Consider the following 21,593-nt stretch of genomic DNA (forward strand, 5'->3'; position numbering starts at 1 on the left):
TAACACACACAGTTTCAGCCTCTCATTTCTCCCTTTAAAATGGATTCTAACACGTGCATAGCAGTACTCACAGATGTTGTTGATGTACCAGCCATATTAAAACCAACCATCACCAAGTTTACCATTGCTGACATCCTTTTCCATTGACACTAATACACATAAGCTGTTCATGTGATGTCACCTTTACGCTCACTCGTTACAAAATACATTTTTACCATATTTATTCAAAATCTCATATTTTCTATCTCCTAGGAACTATCTTAAATACAGTGCGGTTGAAATGGACAATCAAACACATCTGCTGTTGCTGCATTGAATAATAAAATTGCCATGCAATCTAATGTCTTGCGCTTCCTGTCCATTCTTTTGAAGGAATGTGGATTGTCCTACAGGGAATTCTCTGAAGGATGAGGAAAGGATCCTGCAGGTTGTCCTACAGGAATTGCCCAGAAAATCTTGTGGAATTACCTGCAGGAATATTACCTACAGGATATCCCATAGGATTTGGGTGCCATTTTACTATAGGACAATTCCTGCAGAACTACCTGCATGATTCCTAGTGTGTCCTGCAGGATTCCTGCATGAATTTTGTCCTACAGAAAGTGGCCCTGAAAATCCTGTGGGATATCCTGCAGGACTTCCTAAATCTGTACGATATACTGGATATCCTGCAGGACTTCCTAAATCTGTAGGATATACTGGATATCCTGCAGGACTTCCTAAATCTGTAGGATATACTGGATATCCTGCAGGACTTCCTAAATCTGTAGGATATACTGGATATCCTGCAGGACTTCCTAAATCTGTAGGATATACTGGATATCCTGCAGGACTTCCTAAACCTGTAGGATATACTGGATATTCTGCAGGACTTCCTAACCCTGTAGGATATACTGGATATTCTGCAGGACTTCCTAAACCTGTAGCATATACTGGATATTCTGCAGGACTTCCTAACCCTGTAGGATATACTGGATATTCTGCAGGACTTCCTAAATCTGTAGGATATACTGGATATTCTGCAGGACTTCCTAAACCTGTAGGATATACTGGATATTCTGCAGGACTTCCTAACCCTGTAGGATATACTGGATATTCTGCAGGATTTCCTAAACCTGTAGGATATACTGGATATTCTGCAGGACCTCCTAACCCTGTAGGATATACTGGATATTCTGCAGGACTTCCTAAATCTGTAGGATATACTGGATATTCTGCAGGACTTCCTAAACCTGTAGGATATATTGGATATTCTGCAGGATTCGTGCAGGACTTTTCATGCAGGATTCCAGTAGAAATTTTTGTAAGGGATGGTTGGATGGAAACCAGGTTAGTGCTGAGATTATTATGGACAGAAGAGCGAGATTATTTGTATTTGACAAATGGCAGCCAAGCATCGATTATCATGTCACCAGAATAAGACCCTCAATATTTATTGGAAAGGAGCATCAAGCTCATCACCTTGCATTTTCACCACCCTGTGAAGTTCAGCATTTATTTAATCTGTAGCCTAACTGCATGGGTTCCTGAGTCGTAGTGGGAGGACCACACACCATATCATCGCATGACTCCAAGTTATATCAATATTTGAGCATAAAGATGTCTGCCATTTCTCACATAATTCATTTTACAGACACAAAAAGATCCCACCATGTCAAACGAACAAATTACCTGTAGACATTTCTAAAATTGTAAGGAAACATCCTGTTTCCATCGCAGCTGTCATGATTTGTGTTTATATGGTAGGACTTTATTTGCATTAAAACTGTGGGTGGATGGATGGAAATGTGGTGACTGTGATTAATGATGTTGCCGTAAAGAAAGTAACCTACCACTACATGAACAGTATTTCATGGTCTCATGCTTCTAATGTTTACAATGTTCTCCCTGGATCATACTCTATTTGTGTTTTTCAAGTTCCAGGGCTGCCAACTTTTAAAGAAAGCTTGCCGTAAGATTTTCTATGTGAATTTCATTTCCCCCTGGCACAACCCCTAGACATTTTTCTTTTTTACCTTTTAAAGCAAATTTCCTGCAATTCTGTATTTTGACATGGCCTATGACCGAGTTGGACATTTTTAAAACAAAAGTAAAACCACAGGTAGGGAGTACTCAGGATGCTTTGAATGTTAAATGAACACTGACAATTCGCCAACTGTTCGAGATTTTTTGGGGATGCACATATTTTTTGGGTGTTTGAAACTTTCTTCTGACAGAAATGAGATGGGTAACAAGCTAATGGGAGAAATAGTGGGAAGGTTGGACGCAGGGATTGTTGTCCAGTCTCCTTGTCCTTAAACTGCTTTCAAGGTAAGGACACAAACATTTGGTAATTTGGGTGAACTTTCTCTTTAAAATAGGGCTGGAAGAAAATCCTGCTTGCTCTCCAGGAGGGTTTGCCACCTCTGATATACAGTACCAGTCAAAAGTTTGGACACCTACTCATTCAAGGCTTTTTCTTTATTTGACTATTTTCTACATTGTAAAATAAGTGAAGACATCAAAACTATGAGATAACACATATGGAATCATGTAGTAACCAAAAACGTGTTAAACAAATCTAAATATATTTTATATTTCAGATTCTTCAAAGTAGCTTCCTTTTCCTTGATGACAGCTTTGCACACTCTTGGCATTCTCTCAACCAGCTTCACCTGGAATGCTTTTCCAACAGTCTTGAAGGAGTTCCCAGATATGCTGAGCACTTGTTGGCTGCTTTTCCTTCATTCTGCATTCCAACTCATCCAAAGTCATCTCAATTGGGTTGCGGTCGAGTGATTGTGGTCAGGTCATCTGATGCAGCACTCCATCACTCTCCTTGGTCAAATAGCCCTTACACAGCCTGGAGGTGTGTTTTGGGTCATTGTCCTGTTGAAAAACAAATGATAGTCCCACTAAGTGCAAACCAGATGGGATGGCGTATCGCTATGGTAGCCATGCTGGTTAAGTGTGCCTTGAAAACGAAATAAATCAGACAGTTTCACCAGCAAAGCACCATCACACCTCCTCCTCCATACTTCACAGTGGGAAATCCTGCAGAGATCATCCGTTCACCTACTCTGCGTCTCACAAAGACACGGCGGTTGGAACCAAAAATCTCAAATTTGGAATCATCAGACCAAAGGACAGATTTCCACTGGTCTAATGTCCATTGCTCGTGTTTCTTGTTCCAAGCAAGTCTCTTATTATTATTGGTGTCCTTCAGTAGTGGTTTCTTTGCAGCAATTCGGCCATGAAGGCTTGATTCACGTTGTCTCCTCTGAACAGTTGATGTGTCTGTTACTTGAACTCTGGGACCATTTATTTGAGCTGCAATCTGAGGCTGGTAACTCTAATGAACTTAACCTCTGCAGCAGAGGTAACTCTGGTTCTTCATTTCCTGAGGCGGTCCTCATGAGAGCCAGTTTCATCATAGCGCTTGATGGTTTTTGCGACTGCACTTGAAGAAACTTTCAAAGTTCTTAATTTTCCATATTGACTGACCTTCATGTCTTAAAGTAATGATGGACTGTCATTTATGTTTGCTTATTTGAGTTTGTTCTTTGCTTAATATGGACTTGGTCTTTTACCAAATAGGGATTCTGTATACCAACCCTAACTTGTCACAACACAACTGATTGGCTCAAACACATTAAGAAGGAAAGAAATTCCACAAATTAACTTTTAACAAGGCACACCTGTTCATTGAAATGCATTCCATGTGAATACCTCATGAAGCTGGTTGAGAGAATGCCAGGAGTGTGCAAAGCTGTCATCCAGGCAAAGGATGGCTACTTTAAAGAATCTGAAATATAAAATATATTTTGATTTTTTTAACACTTTTTTTGGTTACTCTTCGATTCCATATGTGTTATTTCATAGTTGATGTCTTCACTATTATTCTACAATGTAGAAAATAGTAAACAATTAAGAAAAACTCTTGAATGAGTAGGTGTGTCCAAACTTTTGACTGGTACTGTATGTTTCCTAAGTGCTGGGTGTTTGAACATTTTCTTGATATAACAATTAATTTCTCAAAATAACCCAACCTTCAAAAATGGAATGAATATTCATATTCAAGTGGTTTATGCCAGTTGAAAATCCTTGCCATCATCTTACTTTGCATTGACAAAATATGTGTTTATGAGTCCCTCTACCATCTCTGCCTAGCATATGCACAATAGTAAAATGCCAAATTATATTTGACGCCTGGAGCATTTAATATCCAATCCTTATTTTTTTTATCAGTTATTCATGGAATGAATGGAATGAATAATTCATTGTCAAAGACACAAGTAGGCATATCAGATTTAAAATGTGATTACACTGGAAAAAATTGTGAAGAAATGGAATGAAAAAATACACTGTGTAAAACATTAGAAACACCTGGTCTTCCCATCACAGACTGACCAGGTGAAAGCTGATGTAGAGGAAGGGGAGGGTAAAGAAGGATTTTTAAGATTTGAGATAAGGATTATGTATGTGTGCCATTCAGAGGGTGAATGGGCAAAACAAATGATTTAGTGCCAGGCGCACCAGTTTGAGTGTGTCTAGAACTGCAACGCTGCTGGGTTTTTCATGCTCAACAGTTTCCAGTGTGTATCCAGCCAACTTGACACAATTGTGGGAAGCATTGGAGTCAACATAGGCCAGCATCCCTGGGGAATGCTTTCAACACCTTGTAGAGTCCTTGCCCCGACCAATTGAGGCTGTTCTGAAAAAAGGGTGTGCAACTCAATATTAGGAAGGTGTTCATAATGTGTTGTACACTCAGTGTAAGTGTGGGGAATAACAGTAGGGTTTTTGCTGACAAGCACACAAATTACCCTATATTTTAGTCCATTGTTAAATGAGAATTGTTCCACTGATGAGACTTAATAGATAATAAAATCTGAAGACAAGATTACATTAATCCACACTTACACCCTAACCAAGTAATTGTTATATTTATTGTCCCCCATATAGAATCAAAAGGACACATTTGGGTTCACAATCTGTCAGTCAAAAATATCAAGTTCCAAATCAGGTCACCCTACCAAACATCCCATCTAAAAGATACTGTAGGTTTGTCTGCTGCCTTTCTGTTGTCACAGCCTAAATGCCATTCACCAAATGAAGGGACTAATGCGACAGGACAATGAGGTTCCGCTTGTGATGTTAAATTGCAGGCCCAGTTGAAAAGTTAATGCACTGACTATACAATGGACTAGTCAGAAAAATACAACTTTTCAATGCGTGAGATAAGAGGTGTGGCGTGAGAAGGGTCAAATGTATCTCACGGCCAATGCGGGAAAGTTGGCAGCTCTGAAGTTCACTTGTCATCTTTAAGTTTTTGTTCCTTGACACACTGAATGTTCTCATTTGAATTTATCTGATGGAGCCAATTTACTTTGACACAGCTGGCTGATAATCATTCCACAGATAGATTTGCTTTGCAGGGATGCTATCTGGTTGTGCAAGATAATGAAGGTCAAACAGGTGTTGTGCATGTTAAAAAGTCTTGTTCCCCCAGTATTACCAACCGAGATGCCAACTTCAGTCACATTACACCAGAGGTCATTTCCAAAGCGTATACAACAAAATGTGTCTAGCTTGACTAGAGCACAAAATATTGTGTTATGACAACAATTCTGGGTTAGGTTAAAGTAAATATCATGGCCTGAGAGTGTGAGTTATGTCAGAAAATATATTGCTGTGTACTGACTGTCATATTTTGTTCATTTTATGGTTAGCCTCAGCAGGGGGTACAAATACGATGTCTGACTCTTGGTAGTGTGCCCTGTTCTGTTCCAAATCCTGCCCTGTGGCACAGGGACACATCATAGCAGTACCCATAACCCTGCGTGCTCTCCCTGCCCCCTCCCCACTAATCTCTGACCCTGCTATTGCACCAATATCCATCTCAGAAAAGGGATGCTTCCACACATCTAAGAGACACAGAGACAAACACAACACATTAGCAGCCATGTCAGTGGCTGACACATCTGACTTAGTATGGGAGGAGAGAAAACAGCAATAAAAATATGATTATTCATATTTGAGTTGTCAGCAAATAGGCTTACTCATGCTCAGAGATTTTGAAAAGGTCTTTGACCGTAAAATGTCAAGGCTGATCCTTTTTAAACATGCTTTTATTAAAATATAGTGAGAATATAAGTCAATCAATAAGCACATTGAAACCTGGTGTAGAATAAATGCTTTTTCCACAATTCTAATGTTCCTGCTCTGTGTGTTTGGGGGACTTGTGGGTGTTTGCGTGCATGTCAGCACTAGCTTGCCTTTGTTCAAAATGAAGTAGAAGCTTTTCTGTGTTTTTTTTGCAGTATCTAACCCCCCCCACAACTCTCATACACCTTTCTCTCTCTCTCTTCAACTTCCTGTTTCAGATGCAGTCTCTGACCTCCTGTCAGTGCTCGGTGTGCTGTGGCTGTTTCCAGCAGCACTTCACCATCGCAGTGAGAGACAAGCACATCAGAGACATGGTGTGTCCTGTCTGCTGGCAACCTGACATCAACGACCCTGAACACCTCAACAGCTACTTCTCCACCCTGGACATCCAGGTAGTACATCACACAGAGAACAACCTCACCCAAAATCTCCCTCAGATTCTGTCTTTGAAGAGAGAAGAAACCGAGAGTGAAGCCCAATTTTCTGGATTTCAGAGGCTTCTCTCCCTTCTCCCTGTATGCCCTCTAGTGGGAGTCTCAGCACAGTGGTAGTGGTCTGTCATGAAAACATTTCATGGTTAACCTTAGCAGGGGGAACACATACGATGTCTGTCTCTTGGTAGTGTGCCCTGTTCTGTTCCAAATCCTGCCCTGTGGCACAGGGACACATCACAGCAGTACCCATAACCCTGCGTGCTCTCCCTGCCCCCTCCCCACTAATCTCTGACCCTGCTGCTGCACCAATATCTATTCCAGACAAGGGATGCTTCCAAACATCCAAGACAGAGACAAGTACAAGACATTAGCAGCCATGTCAGTGGCTGACACATCTGACTTAGTATGGGAGGAGAGAAAACAGCAATAAAAGTATGATTATTCATATTTAAGTTGTCAACAAATAGGCTTACTCATGCTCAGATGTTTTGAAATAGTAATGTTCTTACTCTGTGTGTATGTCATAGTCTGACCAGGTAATAACGGTAGCTAGTAACCATACAGCTTGGGGCAGCAACACACAGTGGGTCAAATCCTTTATAAATCAGTCCCAAATTAGTCATAGTCAATTTACACAAAGAGGTATTCAGTCATAATTCACTGACACTGAAGGCAAAAGCAATTAAGGGAAAACAATGAATATCGAGTAAAATCTGAAGTTTATTGTTAATGATGGTGTATGATTAATTTACTGTAATGATTCTGTAGTTCTCAATGATACTTGGAGGGGGAAAAAAATCTCCAGTTTTGAAATGTCCTGTCTTGAAGCAGAATCCTTCCTCCTCATCAAGCTTGAGTTCACTGGCTCAATAAGCTTAAGGGCCAGCAGGGGCTGTGCTGATCTAACCCCCCGAAAAATGTCCAGTAACTATGTCAACCTTGCAGTTACTCTGAGGACACAACTACCTCCCTTACAGAAAGCATACAAGGAACATTTTGGATAAAGAGCATGACTGAGAACCATAAGAGTTTGATTGAACTTTTGATTGCAGACTGTGTCTGAACTGTTTCAAGTATTTTTCTTCACAAATGATACAGTTAAGAGCATGCACCTACAGACTGCGTGCAATGAAGTGATGCCATTAAATATCACAGGTTATTTAAAGATGTCTTGAAATGTTACACGCGCGTGCACACACACACCTCTGATTTAAAATAATGTGCCTCTGAGCATTTACCCCAAATGTAGATTCATAAATAACTGTAGCTCAATCATGGGGATATAAGCATAGCTTTCTGCTGTTTGGTGTAACAGTCACAATGACGCAAAGACATTTGATGGTGATTTGAGTCAAAATCCCAACACTCAATACTAAAAACACTTGATTGTTAAAAGCAAACAAACAAATGAGTCGTTTTCATTTCTTCCGAGGAACCTTGTCTCCAAGTGGTACTTCATCAATAAGTTTCTGAAATAAGATTAGATGAGAAATGATTAAACCAAGTGACTAAATATTTAGAAAAATACCCAACACCCTTCCACGAGGATCATCAAAGCAAACCTCCAGCATTCGAGGATAGTACGTTAGGTCGTCCTCCATCTCCCCCCGGGCATCATCCACTTGGTATCTCCGACAGGCCAAAACCAGCTCGTTGGCATTGAAGAGAGGGGCCGGGTCGATGGAATGGCCGTTGATGAGACTCACCAAGTACTCTCTGTAGTGTTTCCTGGAATTGATTAGGTAAAAACCAGTTAGTTACATCTAGGCATGTTTTCATGTTTTTCATGGGAACACTCTGTTGTGGTCTAAAGCGCCTTTGGGTCCTTGAAAAACACTATATGGTGGTTGGCAGTGACATACTCGCAGAGTCCTGCATGGCCAGGCTGAGTTTGAGCCCCACAGGCCGAGTCCGTCTGCTGCCCACCCTCATCCTTCTGCTCAATCACGCCACACATCCCTGAGAGAGGGGGGGTGAGAGAGCGAGAGAGAATAAGTAGTACATCTCGCCATTTTTTTCCAGTTTTTCTGAGTAAAAACTAAAAGAACAGATAGAATCTTACCGGCTTGAGTTCCTGGAGGGGTGTCAGTGTTGAACTCAACACACTTGTTCTGCAAATAACAATCAAATAATGAACAGGTAATACAATCCATCTCCAGATATTCTTAGAATAAAATCCATTATAACTAGGGCTGTCAGAGTTAACGTGTTAAGAACGTGTTAATGCATGTTTATCACAGTTAAATTATTTGAAACCGTTAATAGCATCTCCATTTCTTCACCGCACGGACCCTTTTAAGTGCAGAACACAATATGGAACACATCTACAGTTAATGCTTGTACCTTTACATCACTTAAGACCGTGTGCCTCTAGCCAAAATCATGTAAAAGAGCCCAATATTACCAGAGCTATGCTTCACATTTTTTCTTTGGATTCATGCGCACGTCATGGGCTGTTTTAAACAACTTGCAATCCCCTGTTTTATGGTTTGATAAGAAACAACATTGTTTAGCTAGCTAATCAGCTAGCTAGCAACCTGATAACTTGACCACTGACTAGGCTATGCACAAATCTGGATGGCAGAGGAAGAACTGAAAAGGAATACGCTACTCAAAGAGATGCTTCAAAGGTAGGCTGCATATGCAAGAATGGGGTGTGTATGATTGTGAGAGAAAGGATGTGTATGAGAGAGAGAGAGACAGAGAGACAGAGAGAGAGACAGAGAGAGAGACAGAGACAGAGACAGACATTGTATGCAATAAAAATGAAATGATTCAAAATCAACATCCCAATTAGAATTTGGACCAAAATATTTGACAGTGTAATCCTACCAATAGCTCTTTACGGAAGTGAGGTTTGGGGGCCACTCAATAAACTGGACTTTAAAATGTGGGACAAACATCCAATTGAATCATCCAAATTCCCAATAATTACAGGGGAATTTGCGTAAACAGTAACTTAGGAAAGGTTTTCTGTAGCATTTTGAATTCAAGAATTCAAACCTTTCTTCAAGAAAAAAAATGTAATAAGTAAATGTCAAATTGGCTTTCTCCCTAACCATCGCACTACTGACCATATATACACCTTACACACACTAATTAATAAACACGTCCACCAAAAAAAAGAGGGCAAAATCTTTGCTTGCTTTATTGACTTTAAAAAAGCATTTGATTCTATTTGGCATGAATTGCTATTCTACAAAATTCTCCAAAGTGGGCTTGGTGGTAAGGTGTATGACTTAATAAAATGTATGTACACAGAAAATAAATGTGCAATAAAAATCAAAAACCAAAGAACAGAATTATTTTCACAATGTCGAGGTGTGAGACAAGGCTGCAGTTTGAGTCCAAACCTTTTCAACATTTATATCAATGAATTAGCAGACATGTTGGACCATTCTCCAGCCCCAGGACTCACACTATTTGACACAGAGGTGAAATACCTGCTATATGCTGATGACTTGGTACTTCTATCACCAACCAAAGAAGGTCTTCAACAGAACAGTAATATTCTAGAGCAATATTGCCATAATTGGGCCCTGGCAGTAAATTTCCAAAAAATGAAAATCATGATTTTCCAAAAGAAAACCAGATGTCAGAAACACAAATATAAATTCACCCTGAACAACACCATCATTGAACACACTAAAATTTACACCTACCTTGGTCTGACCATATCTGCATCGGGAAACTTTAATATGGCAGTGAATGCACTCAAAGAAAAAGCCCGCAGAGCATTGTATGCAATAAAAATGAAATTATTCAAAATCAACATCCCAATTAGAATTTGGACCAAAATATTTGACAGTGTAATCCTACCAATAGCTCTTTACGGAAGTGAGGTTTGGGGGCCACTCAATAAACTGGACTTTAAAATGTGGGACAAACATCCAATTGAAGCCCTACATGCAGAATTCTGTCGGAAAATCCTACAAGTCCAGAGAAATACACCAACTAATGCATGTAGGGCAGATTTGGGCCGCTTTCCAGTAATAATGAAAATACAGAAAAGATCATTAAAATTTTGGCTACATCTAAATTCAAGTCCAAATTCAAGTCTGCAATTTAAAGCACTCCAAACCCAAGAACTGAGCCCAGAAACGAGCCCTCTCAGTCAGCTGGTGTTGGACCTCACCAACCAAGCTGACACCAGCACTGCTTCAAAAGAAAGTATTCAAATAAACAAAATCATGAACCAATCAAAGGACTCATATTTACAACATTGGAAAAACAAAACAAAATCCCAAAGCCGACTAAATTGCTATCTGACCCTAAACAGAGAATATGAATTGGCTGATTATCTCTACTCTGTCAGAGATAAGAAGCAGAGACAGATTCTTACCAAGTACAGGCTGAGTGACCACCGATTGGCAATAGAAACCGGCAGACATAAAAAGACATGGCGACCCAAAGAGGAGCGTGTATGTGGTCACTGCACGACAGGGGAGGTAGAAACAGAGATGCACTTTCTCCTTTACTGTGATAAATATTCCTCACAAAGAGATTCCTTATTCACAGAAATGACTACATTTATTCCAAATTTGAACTTATTAAACCCAGAGGAAAAACTAAAATTACTCATGGGCGAAGGAGCAATGGCTCCTCTTGCAGCCAAATATGTATTTTCCTGCCATAGCCTGAGGGACACTGATGAATAACATCTGCATAGTAAGCAGTAAGCAGTAACTTACTTATTATTACTATTATTGTTATTACTATTATTATTGTTGTTTATCATTCCAAATGGTAGTGGTATGGGTGGTAATGGTAATGATAGCAGTTTAGTGATGGTGGTGGTAGTGGTAATGATGATAGTAGTTGTAGTACTGATGTAATGGTGAAGATTATTTAGTTATAAGTTAGTTATAGATTCATTTTCCATATTTAGATTTTTATATTTATTATAAGAGCGTCTGCTAAATGACTTAAATGTAAATGTATTACATTCTACTATTTTACTATTATTTTACTACTATTTTATTGTTATTATTTTTAATTTTGTATTATTATTTACTGCCATTTTATATTATTATTTGTTATTGTTTATAATTGTATTACAATGTATATTGTTTATAATTGTATTACAATGTATATTGTATACATTGTTGCTTTGGCAATATTAACACAATGTTTTTCATGCCAATTACGCAGCTTGAATTTGAGAGAGAGAGGGTGTGGGAGGGACAGAGAGAGACAGAGAGAGAGAGAGAGACAGAGAGAGACAGAGAGAGACAGAGAGAGACAGAGAGAGAGAGAGAGAGTATGTGTGTAAAGTTGTTGAACAGTAAAGATGGTTACAGTGTTTTCATAACATTGTTCGACGCGTTTAAAAGCTCTTTGTATCCATAGAGCCAGTTCTTTTTTCCTATAGTTAAGTCATTTAGAATGCCTGAAGCTTTAACAGTACTTAAAGCTGTGTGTGTGTGTGAGAAAGAGAGAGTGTGTGTGTCTGTGTGTGTGCAAGTGTTAAACTTCAAGAACACTGATAAGAGGGAGTAGGGAGCATTTACAGCTGTATGTTACAGTGACTTGTGATCATTTTGTGTTTCTGTCCATTACAATCAAATAATAGTATGCCTGTTTCTCAATGCACTGCTTTTTTGAAATGGACACATCTTTTAGGGCTAAATTTGAGCAAATATAAAAATGTTAATTAATCGCGATGAACTAATGCCATTAACTTAATCAATTATTTTAATCGTTTGACAGCCCTAGTTATAACTGTGATTGTGAGCCAGAGAGCTATAACGTGATTACGGTGATTGTAATGGCGTGTGAGCATCCGTGTGTGTGTGTGGTGTGTGTGTGTAGTGTGTGTGCCTACCTGCAGCAGTGCTTGCAGTCTGACAGGCTCCCAGTCCCTCAGGTAGAAGAGACAGTCTCGAGGGTGATGGGCGTGCAGGCCTGTCACACTGCACTGGATCACTGCACATGTCTACAGAAGAGGGAGGGAGGGAGGGACAGAATAGGGTAGGGAGAGAGAGAGGGAAGGAAATAGTGTGGGAGGAGGGAGGGAGAGAGAGGAGGGAGTGGGGAGAGAGACCGAGAGTGCAGAGTGAAAGAGACTGGAGGAAGAAAAACAAATTAAAGCGACATTCAAGTCAACTCTCATTCAAACCCCTTACCAGGAACTAGCACGATCAACGAACACAACACAAAGATGCCAAGTCATTTAAGAAGGAACTTACAGTGTGGAAGGGGTTGTTGCATCCGCTGCAGAACTGGTACCTACACTGGGAGCAGCAGAAATGCATACAGCCTCCTTTAGACAGGGCATATTGGAACCTGCAGTTTGGACAGGCTGGGGGGGAGAGCAAGGGAGGGAGAGTACAGACATGAGAATGCATCGGAGGAAGAGGATAAACAGTTTGATTAATTCATTCATTAATTGAAGGATATGGAGGGACCTAAAAAGCCCTGTAACTGGCTCTAACTTTTTGCTAAAACAAGGTCTTAGTCATATCAACTGGTTCAAGCAGAAGGCCTACAGTACCTATACGGAAGTGTTGTTCATGACGCTAATGGAATGTGCTGGTTTAGAAGAGGAGTAAGTGAGTAAGACCAATTTGGTCTCTCAGCCCAACACCTAGTGAAGTGTCTGGCCGTTCACACCTCTGCAAGTACCTGCCTTTTCTGGTTAAACACTACAGTAGCTCTCAATGAGGAGGTGTTGTTTCATTTAGAAGGTGTGTGTGCTGTGTGTCTCACTGATGCCGTTGTCGCGCAGGTATCCGGCCAGGCCTTGCCTCTGGTATTCTGGGTCATTCTCTCTCTTCCAGGACTGGTACTGTTCACATGACAGACCACCGTGCTGAGACTCCCACTAGAGGGCAGAGACAGAGAGAGACAGAGAGAGAGACAGAAAGACAGAGAGACGAGGGGATAATGGAGTGAGATGGGGCTCCAGCAGCTTTACTCTAAAGCCAAATATCATCTCCTCATAGCCCCAATTAATTGCAATTTCTGATTCCCTCACACACAGAGTTAATGTTTCACACTTACAGGTTTCTTGCATTGTGCACAGAAGCTGTTCCTGCACTGGAAACAGGTGACCTTCAGTTGGTCTCCATCATAGATGAACCCATAGGAGCACTGGGGGGAGAAGTTATGAAGAGAAGACAGGGGAAGAGGAATATTTCAACAGTTTTTTATTTTACCTTTATTTAACTAGGCAAGTCAGTTAAGAACAAATTCTTATTTTCAATGACGGCCTAGGAACAGTGGGTTAACTGTCTTATTCAGGGGCAGAACGACAGATTTTTACCTTGCCAGCTCGGGGATTCGATCTTGCAACCTTTCGATTACGAGTCCAACACTCTAACCACTAGGCTACCTGCCGCCCCGTTTAAAAGCAGGTACTGGTCATTTTTAGCTAGTGAAGATGGGTGTAGCATGTCATTTCATTATTTTTAACAGCCTCAAGGGGGATTAGCAAAAACATATTTTTCCTTTGCCTCTGTATACATAGGATACTGGGATTTAAACTCACATGACTACACCAGAGGAACTTGGGGTCCTTGATGAGAGCTTGTTCAGTCAGCTTCTTATGAAACAGATCATATACCTCTGGCTCCAGACACTCCCGCAGCTGCACACACACACACACAGGAAAATATTATTACAGATGTAACCATCATTATAGACAGTACCTCATACACCCTGAAAACACACTGACACCTGCATTCTGAAGGGAAAGAAGCCTCTGAAATCCAGAAAATTGGGCTTCACCCTCGGTTTCTTCTCTCTTCAAAGACAGAATCTGAGGGAGATTTTGGGTGAGGTTGTTCTCTGTGTGATGTACTACCTGGATGTCCAGGGTGGAGAAGTAGCTGTTGAGGTGTTCAGGGTCATTGATGTCAGGTTCCCAGCAGACGGGACACACCATGTCTCTGATGTGCTTGTCTCTCACTGCGATGGTGAAGTGCTGCTGGAAGCAGCCACAGCACACCGAGCACTGACAGGAGGTCAGAGACTGCATCTGAAACAGGAAGTTGAAGAGAGAGAGAGAAAGGTGTATGAGAGTTGTGGGGGGGGGGGGGGGGTTAGATACTGCAAAAAAACACACAGAAAAGCTTCTACTTCATTTTGAACAAAGGCAAGCTAGTGCTGACATGCACGCAAACACCCACAAGTCCCCCAAAACACACACTAGAGAGAGAGTACCTTGCTGCGGGGAAAGTCCGATAGGCAGATGGGGCACTCTTTGGCCAGCACCCGGCGGATGAAGTCTCGGTCTTGTGACTCGCGTACGGCCTGTACTACATCGTCCAGGGAGTAGGGGGCGGTGCGCTCCTGCAGCAAGGACAGGGCCAGCTCACAGCGGCCCCAGCTGGGCAGGTCATACACCGCCAGCAGCCTCCGACACACACGCTGGTCCCAGGGGGGAGAGGAAGAGGAGAGAGAGATCAGACCAGTGGACTGGACCAACTGATGCAGAGTCATGATGAAAGGAGAGCTATGCCTTACTACAAAATAATGCTTTTCACTGTAAAATATACATTTACATGAGAGATCAAGCAACTGTCACGTGATTGAAGAAAATGTATGATCTGTGGACCTTTCTAATGGTGGTAGTTGTGAGCACATCATCATCAATATAGCTATTCTGTGTTCAGCTAAATGTATGGGCTGAATAAAGCACATAGTGCAGTTGAGAGCCCCAGTGTCCTACCTGTTTGTCGGGGTGGTTGATGTCGATGGTGGGCTCCGGCTGGTTGCTCCACATGCGCTGGTGGAAGGGCTCCATGAGCGGTCGCTGCAGCAGAGACAGAGCCCCCCGCACCTCTCCCCCGTTCTGCCTCAGTACCTCCTGACACCGCGCCTCGTCGGTGAACCCCAGAGAACACAGCTCCTTCACCTGTACATGACAGGACAGGTACATGACAAACCAAACCCTTCTTTGAGTGTTAAAAGGCTAATTCCGGATTCAAAATAGTTCCTAATGGAGAATCTCCATTGAAAGTGTGTTTTAGTCCAGGACTAGGCTTAATACAGGTCTGGGAAACGTAAATAGAGTTCAGCTGGGAAAAGTGCCTGTACAACTGACCTTAGACCTGTTCTTAGACCTGGGCAATAGACCTACTGCCCTGTCTCTCACCTTAGCGTGTCTGTCTCTAAGAGACTGTCTGGCTGCTCTCTCAGTTTCTCCCCCTGCAGACAGCCAGGCCATCTTGGCCTCAGCCCTGGACAGGGTCACTCCTCCCCCTCTGGGCTGCTCCTCCTCCACACCAGTATCCTCTGCAGTACCAGTCTCATTGGAGAGCCCGTTCTGGTTCAGTCCTGTCTTCAGGTCTGCTGCTCGAGACGACGCGGCCATGGCACAGATCTGGTCGAGCAGGTGAGGTAGCTCCGCTTTGAGCCAATCACAGGGGAGGATGTTGCCATCCCCGGAGACGCGCATGCCTGTGTACACCTCCTCTGGACTCACTCCTTTTTTCTCTCCATCCTGAGAGAGAGAGAAATAAAGACAAATCTGTCATACATATTGACTAGGCCTCAGTTGCTGCTACTCACCACACTGTATGAATAAGTAAAACACATTTGTTTTCTGAAATCTGTAGATATAATATTCCTGCAACCAAATCGCCCAGCAATGGTACAATAAAGACTTTTCTGAATCTAAATCTTAAATTCGCTAATATCTTGTAATAGTACTAGTAGGATAATGTGATTACACAACATATTATAGTTCTACAGAAAGCCTTCACTCACTCTAATAAGCTCAATCAGCTTTAGCCCCTCCTCCCTCATCAGTTTCTGTCTCCTCAAATCAGGGTCCTCCATGGGCGGGTCTTTGGGTTTGACGGACAGCACAGGGACCCTTTTGACCTGGGACGGAGGATGGAGTTTGACTGGCATTTTGGCGGGCTCGGGACGAGGAAGGTCACACATCTCACACACTGATGCTGGAGTGTAATTGACATAAGTACAGAATTGGCACACCCACTGCAACAGAGAAGTAGAGAGAAGATGGGAAAAGAAGAGATAATTGACATGAGCTTAGAGACTCACGGGAATAGAGGAACAACAGACTGTTTTGATGAAGGCAGAATCTGAAGCTTTCATTTCAACTCAAATGTGCTGCTCCTGCACTGACATTAACAGTCGTTTACCTGGCTGTCTGGGTCTCCTGGCATGCCCAGTACTGGAGCAGCAGGCCGGTTGGGCGTAGGAAGGGGGTGTGTGGGGGTTGCAGGAGGCTTGGTGGCCAGGCGGGGGCGCTCACACACCTCACACAGGATACTACTGCCTGTGTTCACTACCGTACAGCTTTTACACTGCCACTCTGGTGACATACATAGTGAAAACACACTCAACACAGGGCTCTGGAAGAGGTGATTATGAACTCATCAACAGCTTATATACATCTTAAGAGTGTCATTACATTTTCAGACAATAAAACAAGCATATGAAGTAAACACAGAAATAGAGAGGAGTGAGACTGATTGGAGAAAATGCAAACCACCACTATTAAAACACACACACTGTTGGTTGGGTGTGTGTGTGTGTGTGTGTGTGTGTATACTGACCAGTGATGGTGAAGGGCTGTGGGAACTCATCCTTAGCAGGGCCAGAGGAGGCCAGGCGTGGCCTCTCACACATCTCACACAGTATGTCCTGGATGGAGTTGACCCTGGTGCAGTGGGTACAGTGCCATGACGGGAGAGAGCTACTGGGAGACAGAGGAAGTGAATATTGTCAAAACACACAGAGCACAGAGACAGTTGCATTTTCAGCAGTAATCACCACCTATGAAAATGTGTCGATTTTCTTCCTTTACTGTGCAGTTTCACTTTTGTCTTATTTGTCATGTTTTACCTGTGGTTCTTTCGCATTTTAGAGGATGTCACGACAGTCCTGTGGTGATTGGCTCGTTCTGCGGAGGAGTGGTACAGTCTGTCACATTCCGTACACAGCCATTGGACACAAGAGTTACAATGGGCAGCCACTGGGAATATAGCACAGATAGTACAGTTGGCTGCAGGGGAAGAGAAACGAGAAAAGGTGAAATGTACGTTTCAGATGTTAGAAATATACACACTCATGCGCACACACACAGTTTTGTACTGCTATCCTTGTAGGGACCAAAGAATTGATTCCCATCAAAAAGTCTAAATCTAACCTTAACCTTAGCCATAACCCTAACCGTAACCCCTAACCCTGACTAATTCTAACCCTAATTGTAACCCTAACCCTTAAACCTAAAATAGCATTTTTCCTTGTGGGGGCTGGCATAATGTCCCCCCCAAATGTTCCTTGTTTTACTATCCTTGTGAGGACTTCTAGTAGCCACAAGGATAGTTCAACAAAAACTTGCGCGTGCACAGTTCTAACCTGTGTGTCTGGTAGAGATGGAGGTTGAGGTTGAGGCGTTAGCGGTCCGTACTGGGAGAAAGGCACTAGTGGGAGACTGAGACAGGGAGGACAGAGACATGTACAGGGGCTGGCTCTCTCTCAGGCTGGAGGGAATAGCTACCGCATCAGACATCGGTCCAAAGTCATCCTGGAATCATAAAGGAGATTTCAGTCATCTGATGGCAGTGGACACCAACAGACACAAAACCACACAAATACAAAAACTGTCTGAAGCAGAGAGAGGCTATTAGGGTGAACTAAAAAACAAGTAGAAGGCAGAGAGGAAGAGGACAGGTTATGGGAGAAAGGAAAAGGAAAAATACCTTTTGGTTCAGTGATGGGATCATTCTCTCAAAGAACTCTGGGTGGGGGTGAGCTTCCTGTGAAAACATCAACGACTCAGTAAAACAACTGATTTCATGAACCCCTGAAATATTTCAGAATAACCGTCTTTGAGACAATGCCATTGGTTCAGACCTTGATGAGCATGTCCAGTTCCATGCGTAGACTCATGACCTCCAAGGTGACCGCTGCGACCTTCTCAATGTCAGGCTCCACGACCACATCAGGGAAACTCAGGCCATCTGGCTGCTGGTTGGAGTAACCATAGAGACAGAGCACTGCCCTTCCTCCCTGGGGTCGAACCGAGGAGGGGAAAGGAGATAGAGGGTTTCATGCAAAAAATGTTGACATAAAATTTAGTAGAGTTAATGGTGTGTGAACAATTAACTTAATCAAAATGATAGTAAGCTATAGACTCAATCAGTGTTTCCCAATATTAATTTAGCAGCAAATCGTTGCTGCCACTCCAATATATATAGGATGGTAAAATGTTTTCAGTGTAAATTTAAATGACTAAAACCAAATATAAAGTACGTAGAAAAGACAACGGAGCTATATATTTTTAAATAAGATCATCTTTGAGAACTAACAATCACCAAAATAAAAACTAAACGTTCTGGGAGAATCTTAAAATTCCAAAGATGTCAAGGAATGGGGCCCCCCCCAGCCGCTACAGACTAACTTTGCCACTGCCACTGAAAGAAATCCTCGGGGAAACACTGTATTGAACTAGGCCTATATCAACATAATGCCAATAAGTTTATAGTGACAAGACAGTAGACTGCATATCATCACCCAGAATCTAACCTACCGGTATTGAAGACATCCTCACCTGAATGGCATCTACTGTTGCTCTGAAGACAGGGTTGTTGTGCTTGACAGTGCGCCAGTATTTGGGCCTACTGGAGCTAGTGAGGTTACAGCCATACTTCTCCAGAATGTTCAGTGCTGTGGACAGTCTCTGCAGGGAACCTATGGTCTGGCAGGAGAGAGGACAAAGATGTAAAAAAAAAAAAGAGGGTTGATACAGAAAGAGGTTGACAAAAGAATGGACAATGAACAAAAACATTCAGCACAATAAAGAGAGAGAGAGAGAGAGAGGGAAAAGGAGCTCTGTATTCCAAGATGTAGGCTAAGTGATGGTGAAATGTGATGTGGACATAGTTTGAGTGTGTGCTCGAAACAGTAAACTAACTAACCTCTTTCCTGTTGTTACCGATGCTGTTCTCAATGATCATGGTCTCAGCAGCGATGTAGTGGTATTTGGCTGACGGTGGTAAGGGTATGTTGGCCATAGCTAATATTCCTGCCCGGATCTCCAGCACTGAGCCAGTGGAATGGAGACAGGCTTCCGCATGGCATCGTACCTCCTCTAGCTGGTTTGAAAGTATACTGGCCATCCTGGAAAAGAGATATAATCATCATAATAATAATAATAACAATCACACAGATCAGATAGCAGATCATTGTGGGCACTGACACACCACAGGCAGCATTGATGAGCAGTGGCAAGATTCTTGCCTTACTGACATCCATTCATAAGAGGTTACCTGTATGCCCTGACAGTGTGTCCTGCTGTTAAACCGCAAGGCTCAGTCATATCAACGGACACTCATAGCCACCAGAGAGACACTGATTTACTTATTATGCAGTACTCTATATTTCCAACAACACAATGAGTAAACTAAACGTTGGTGTAGCAATTATAGCAAGGTTCAATTCTACAACTGCACCTATGTAGAAACACTGTCATATCCTCTCTTACCCAGTGCTTTCGTTCAGTTGTCTACACTGACAGCCATTGAATCACGATGAGATATCAATTCATTAAAAAAACAGGTGCTTCAAAAAACCATGTTACGGACGCATCTCAACACAGACTTGTTCGCTAAAAAACAAAAATACGTCTTAATTCAATTCCAAAACCAGCAGTAACAGGGTTGAAAAGTAGAACTGCAGTACTAGCTATAAATGTAAACAACTACATGAGAAAAATGCCGTATTCTGCTTGCGCAAAGAAACGAACCTCCATGCATCGCCATTGTGTGTCATGACCATAGAGAATGATAGAGGCCTCTAGTGGCCAAAAGGCCTTATTTCGCCTGGGCAGCGCATGGGGGGGCTTCCATCATTTGGATGGAGTCAACTCATAGACCAAAAAAAAATAACTGTAAATAGTGACAACACTGATGTCATCCACGTATCCCCAAGGAAAACTCCCGATAGCACATGAAGCCAGAAGTATTTGAATTGGAAGCATGCCATATTGCTGAATGGCACCCAAAAATCGCTAAGGATCATGGTGAAAGGATCATTGTCGACCCTGCCTGAGAGTCAACAGGAGCCTCCTTGTAACCTGCTTACCTGTGATTGGTCTGTGTCAGCACATGGTCCTGTGTGATGACAAATGTAGTAGTCAGAAGGGTCACTATATATCTCGATTTGTAGCAAAAATATATATAATTCACTGTGTGGTCGAACTTGATCATAATAAACACAATTTAGAGCCCAAAACGGCTGTCAATTTTTTTGGGGGGGCCTTTCTGGCTATCGTAATTTACATAGGCTTTCTAGGGTAGACAAGGGCTTTTGGCACCGCTACGTTGCTACGCAGTAGCCACCCAGCAGAGCTTGTGACCTCACGCTCCAGACTGAACACTGGGGGCCTTTGTCAACTGGGTTCGTGGGACTTCCAACTTCATTGGCTGATCCCTTCTCTGACCAGGTTATCAGGAGGGATCAGTCAAAATGGAGATTTACATTTTTTTGTACATTTTAGTCATTTAGCAGACGCTCTTATCCAGAGCAACTTACAGGAGCAATTAGGGTTAAGTGCCTGGCTCAAGGGCATATCGACAGAGATAACCTCAATGGCGCTGCCCATGCTTTTACAGATGCTATATTGGCACAGATACAAAGATGAGTTCATCTATCTATCTCTATGGCCATAACCTTATTCTCAAAGAGAGATCAGGGGAGCCAAAATGGCTTGGTTTGAAGAAACGTCGTAAAGCTGATGCGGTACACGCATTTTTGTAGTTTTGGTGCCACCTTGTGGTGAAAATGACTAATTGCCTAATTTGACTGTCAGCTCACAGTTCGTTACACCCTAATTGGTGTGTGATGCGCGTGTTGCAATGCCCCACGCACCGTAGTGATACATCTGATGGGGAGGGTGAGTAATGGGTGAGTTTTGTTTTGCTCTCGTTTCATATACGGTCTCACTTTTTCCTAACCATCACGTTCACGGTTAGGTTTGTTCATTTTTTTATTCATTTTTAGTCACCTCGTTTTCATGTGTTAAACGCCAATGTA

At 42.2% G+C, this 21,593-nt stretch overlaps 1 protein-coding gene across 3 annotated transcripts; it reads right to left on the reverse strand.

The window, feature by feature from the left end:
* Nucleotides 1-7,283: 7,283 nt before the first annotated feature.
* On the reverse strand, nucleotides 7,284-20,320 carry LOC106599357 (E3 ubiquitin-protein ligase RNF31). 3 transcript variants are annotated; one of them, XM_014190556.2, is made up of 23 exons: nucleotides 20,044-20,320; nucleotides 19,478-19,679; nucleotides 19,111-19,257; nucleotides 18,414-18,569; nucleotides 18,260-18,316; nucleotides 17,916-18,084; nucleotides 17,400-17,559; nucleotides 17,111-17,250; nucleotides 16,694-16,866; nucleotides 16,293-16,526; nucleotides 15,679-16,026; nucleotides 15,253-15,438; nucleotides 14,745-14,951; nucleotides 14,386-14,559; nucleotides 14,071-14,169; nucleotides 13,584-13,673; nucleotides 13,290-13,404; nucleotides 12,770-12,882; nucleotides 12,406-12,516; nucleotides 8,644-8,692; nucleotides 8,444-8,540; nucleotides 8,144-8,309; nucleotides 7,284-8,050 (listed from the first exon to the last, which is right to left on the reverse strand). In XM_014190556.2, exons 2-23 carry the CDS (start codon nucleotides 19,676-19,678, stop codon nucleotides 8,000-8,002), a joined length of 3,243 nt encoding a protein of 1,080 aa, XP_014046031.2. In that variant the 5' UTR covers nucleotide 19,679; nucleotides 20,044-20,320; the 3' UTR covers nucleotides 7,284-7,999. The 3 variants fall into 3 exon arrangements, 2 of the variants coding, with proteins under 2 accessions (XP_014046031.2, XP_014046029.2); XM_014190554.2 differs by having other exon boundaries at nucleotides 17,111-17,253; XR_006769097.1 differs by lacking the exon at nucleotides 7,284-8,050 and having other exon boundaries at nucleotides 8,166-8,309; nucleotides 12,406-12,646; nucleotides 17,111-17,253.
* Nucleotides 20,321-21,593: the final 1,273 nt, after the last annotated feature.

Source organism: Salmo salar, chromosome ssa03 (genome assembly GCF_905237065.1).
Source record: "Salmo salar chromosome ssa03, Ssal_v3.1, whole genome shotgun sequence".
Lineage (NCBI taxonomy): Eukaryota > Metazoa > Chordata > Actinopteri > Salmoniformes > Salmonidae > Salmo > Salmo salar.

Bases quoted from the DNA above. Each gene is read 5' to 3' on its own strand.
- LOC106599357 (XM_014190554.2), bottom strand. From the start codon at position 19,678: ATGGCCAGTATACTTTCAAACCAGCTAGAGGAGGTACGATGCCATGCG. The intron at 17,560-17,915 runs GTTAGAACTGTG...CTTCCCCTGCAG, and splicing joins CATCTCTACCAGACACACAG to CCAACTGTACTATCTGTGCT. The intron at 8,693-12,405 runs GTAGGCACACAC...TGTTATTTGCAG, and splicing joins GACTGCAAGCACTGCTGCAG to AACAAGTGTGTTGAGTTCAA.